This window comes from Struthio camelus, chromosome 1 (assembly GCF_040807025.1).
Source record: "Struthio camelus isolate bStrCam1 chromosome 1, bStrCam1.hap1, whole genome shotgun sequence".
NCBI lineage: Eukaryota > Metazoa > Chordata > Aves > Struthioniformes > Struthionidae > Struthio > Struthio camelus.
The window spans coordinates 134802247-134804984 of NC_090942.1; the positions used below are offsets into that span (position 1 = coordinate 134802247).

The 2738-nt window shown below is 58.4% G+C and overlaps 1 protein-coding gene across 1 annotated transcript in view; it reads left to right on the top strand.

Moving 5' to 3' along the window:
- Window positions 1-1543, top strand: part of ARX (aristaless related homeobox) — a 7691-nt gene extending 6148 nt beyond the window's left edge. Inside the window, exon 5 of the mRNA XM_068917378.1 lies at window positions 921-1543. Within this exon, the coding sequence (XP_068773479.1) occupies window positions 921-1161 (241 nt within the window). The 3' untranslated portion in view covers window positions 1162-1543. The remainder of the gene's footprint in view (window positions 1-920) is intronic.
- Window positions 1544-2738: the final 1195 nt, after the last annotated feature.

The following is a 2738-nucleotide window of genomic DNA, read 5'->3' on the forward strand; positions in this document are numbered from 1 at the left end:
GGCCCCGTCCCGCGCGGGCCGGCCGCGCCGCTCCCGCGGCTTCTGCCCGCGTTCGAAATCGGAGCGCCGGCAGCCAGCGCCGATTGGGCGCCGCGGGGGTCACGTGCTCCTGCCCTGGCCTCTGATTGGGTGAGGGCAGCTCTCACGCCCCCCCCACCCGCGGCTCTGGCGGTCCCCCGTGGGCGCGGGCGGGCTGCGGCTCCCGGCGCGGCGCGGGGGGCCGGTGCACACCGGGGCTGTGCGGGCAGCGGTGTCGGAGCGGAGGCGCGGGGAGCTCCGCAACCTTCTTTTTCGGAGTAAAACAGGCGTGAGAGCAGAGATCCCACGCTATGGGTTCCCCGCGTGGAGCGTGGCCTCTCCTTTACCCTGGGGCGCGTTTATCTGGCGGGGGTGACGTGGAGGGCCCGGGCTTGGCTTAAAAATGCCGCTACCCGGCGCCTAGCGGGGACGGGGCAAGAGCAGGGAGCGGGGGAAGCCCCGTGGGGAGAGGGCCGGCTAAGGGACGGGAGAGCGCCGCGTCCGCCGGGCGGGGCGGTGCCCTCCTTTTTTAGTGATGGACGAGGAGGAAATAGGGAGAGGGGCGCGGAGAGGGGCGCGGATAAGGCTAGGGATAGGAGGCTAGGGACAGGGACACAGGGATAATAGAGGTGGCGACAGGGAGCCGCCGCGGCCCTCTGCCCGCGGCCGGCGCAGCCCACGGCTCGCGGCCCTCCGCGGCCGGCCGCGCAGCCTCAGCCGCCCTCGTTTTCTCCCTTTCCCCGTTTCCCAGCCCGCTGGCCGCCGCCGCGGGGACGTTTCCAGCGCGCCCCGTCGACCCCACGCGAGCGGCGTGGGGGGAGGCGCCGCGGGGCCCCGCCGGCCCCCGCGCGGCCGCGGAGCGCCCGGCCCGGCCGTGACCGGCGTGTGCCCTTCCCTTGCAGGCTCTTCTCCACCATGGCCCCCCTGGGCAGCGCCTCCAGCGCGGCGGCGCTGCTGCGGCAGCCGGCGCCGGCCGCCGAGGGCGCGGTGGCCTCCGCGGGGCTGGGGGACCCGGCCAGCGCCGCCGCGGACCGGCGCGCCTCCAGCATCGCCGCCCTGCGGCTGAAGGCCAAGGAGCACGCCGCGCAGCTCACGCAGCTCAACATTATCCCTGGAAACAGCACGGGGAAAGAGGTGTGCTAAGATAAGGCTGCGGGTCTTTTTTTTTGTTTTGTTTCTTAAAAAAAAAAAAAAAGGAAAAAAAGGAGAGAAAAAAAAAGAGGAGAATAAATACATGAATAAATAAAGGTCACCTCAGATAGCACGAATCCAAGACCAAATGGGAAAAAAAACAAAAAACAAACAAAAAAAGAGGACCAGCGGCTAAGACTGGGGTGGGTTCTCGAGGTAGGAACTTGAAGACAGCGAGCGCCTTTTGCAACAGCCCTCACACGAGTGAACCGACACTTGCAAGCTCCTGAATAAGTAATTCCTTGGCTGGTACATTTTTTTAAATGTACAACGTGTTAATTTCCTCTCTGAGCATTAAACAAAAAAATGCCCTAATAAAATTTATTCTATATTAGCGTTACGTACATTAAATATTTTTCCTTCTGTTCATCTGGCAAGAAAAAAAAGGAACAAATAGAATTGTAATTAAGAAAGAAAAAAAAAAGAAAAGCAAAGGAGGGAGGGAAAGCTACCCGCTTCTTCTTAAAATAACATCTAAGGATGTTAAGTTAGTCTATTAGGAGCACTGGAAAACTATTTTACATGTTAATGCAGCGAGCTGCATGTTATAACCAAGGATGCTGCCAGTGCAGAATGACAGTAAATTTGATGCTGTAAGATAACCAGTGCACTTAAAGGAAAGGGTATATCTTTTTCTTGTTATATTCTTTATCACTACACCAACCAAGGTTTTTATATCAAACCAAAGGGAAATACACTGCTAGAATATGGACTGTTTAAGTCACTAAACTGTGATTATTGATTCTGTACATACCATTGTTATAAAAAAAGAACAGAGCTTTGTATATTTGAAATGTTATAAAACAATTGCACTCAGTGTAGTGTTGTAAAAGTTTGTCATTCTGTAGATTCTTACTGTGTTGTAGATATAATAGGGTTCCTAGACAAATATTTATGTACAAACCCTTTATTTAACTTATTAACTGTAGAGGTTTCTGAAACCCTCAAGAGGCGATGGTACCGTACTTTTTCGTGTAATGTCGTTATTGTTAACACTTTTCCTTGCTATCCGGTGGAGAAGTGCCACATTCAGAAAATAAACAAAAATATATGTTTAACAAAAAGAACCAACCAAACAAACAAACAAAAAAAAAAAGGAACGAAAGAAAACAAAACCCAAAGCCAAGTGCTGGCGGAGGCTGCGTGGCCGCCCGCGCCGCGCCGCGCTGCGAGCGCCAGGGCCGGGGGCGGCCGGGGCCGGGGCCCGTCGGGGCGGCGGCGGCCACGGCTCCGCACCGCGCCAGGGCCGCGGACGTCGGGGGGGGGGATAGGGACGGCCGGGGGGGGGGTCTCGCCGAGGGCTAGTGGCCCCGTTTGCCTGGGGGACCTGCGGGGCGCGGGGGCTGGAGGCCCCCGGGGATGTCGCGGCCCTGGAGCCCCCCCCGGCCGCCTCCCGCCGGCGCGGCCGCAGCCCCTCGCCGCGCCGGTGCCGAAACAGCGGGCAGAGGAAAATAAAAAGCTTGGGGGGGGGGGGCGAGGCAGCCCCCCGCTCCTTCCCCCCCCCCCGGCCTCGGGGACCGCAAAGTGTC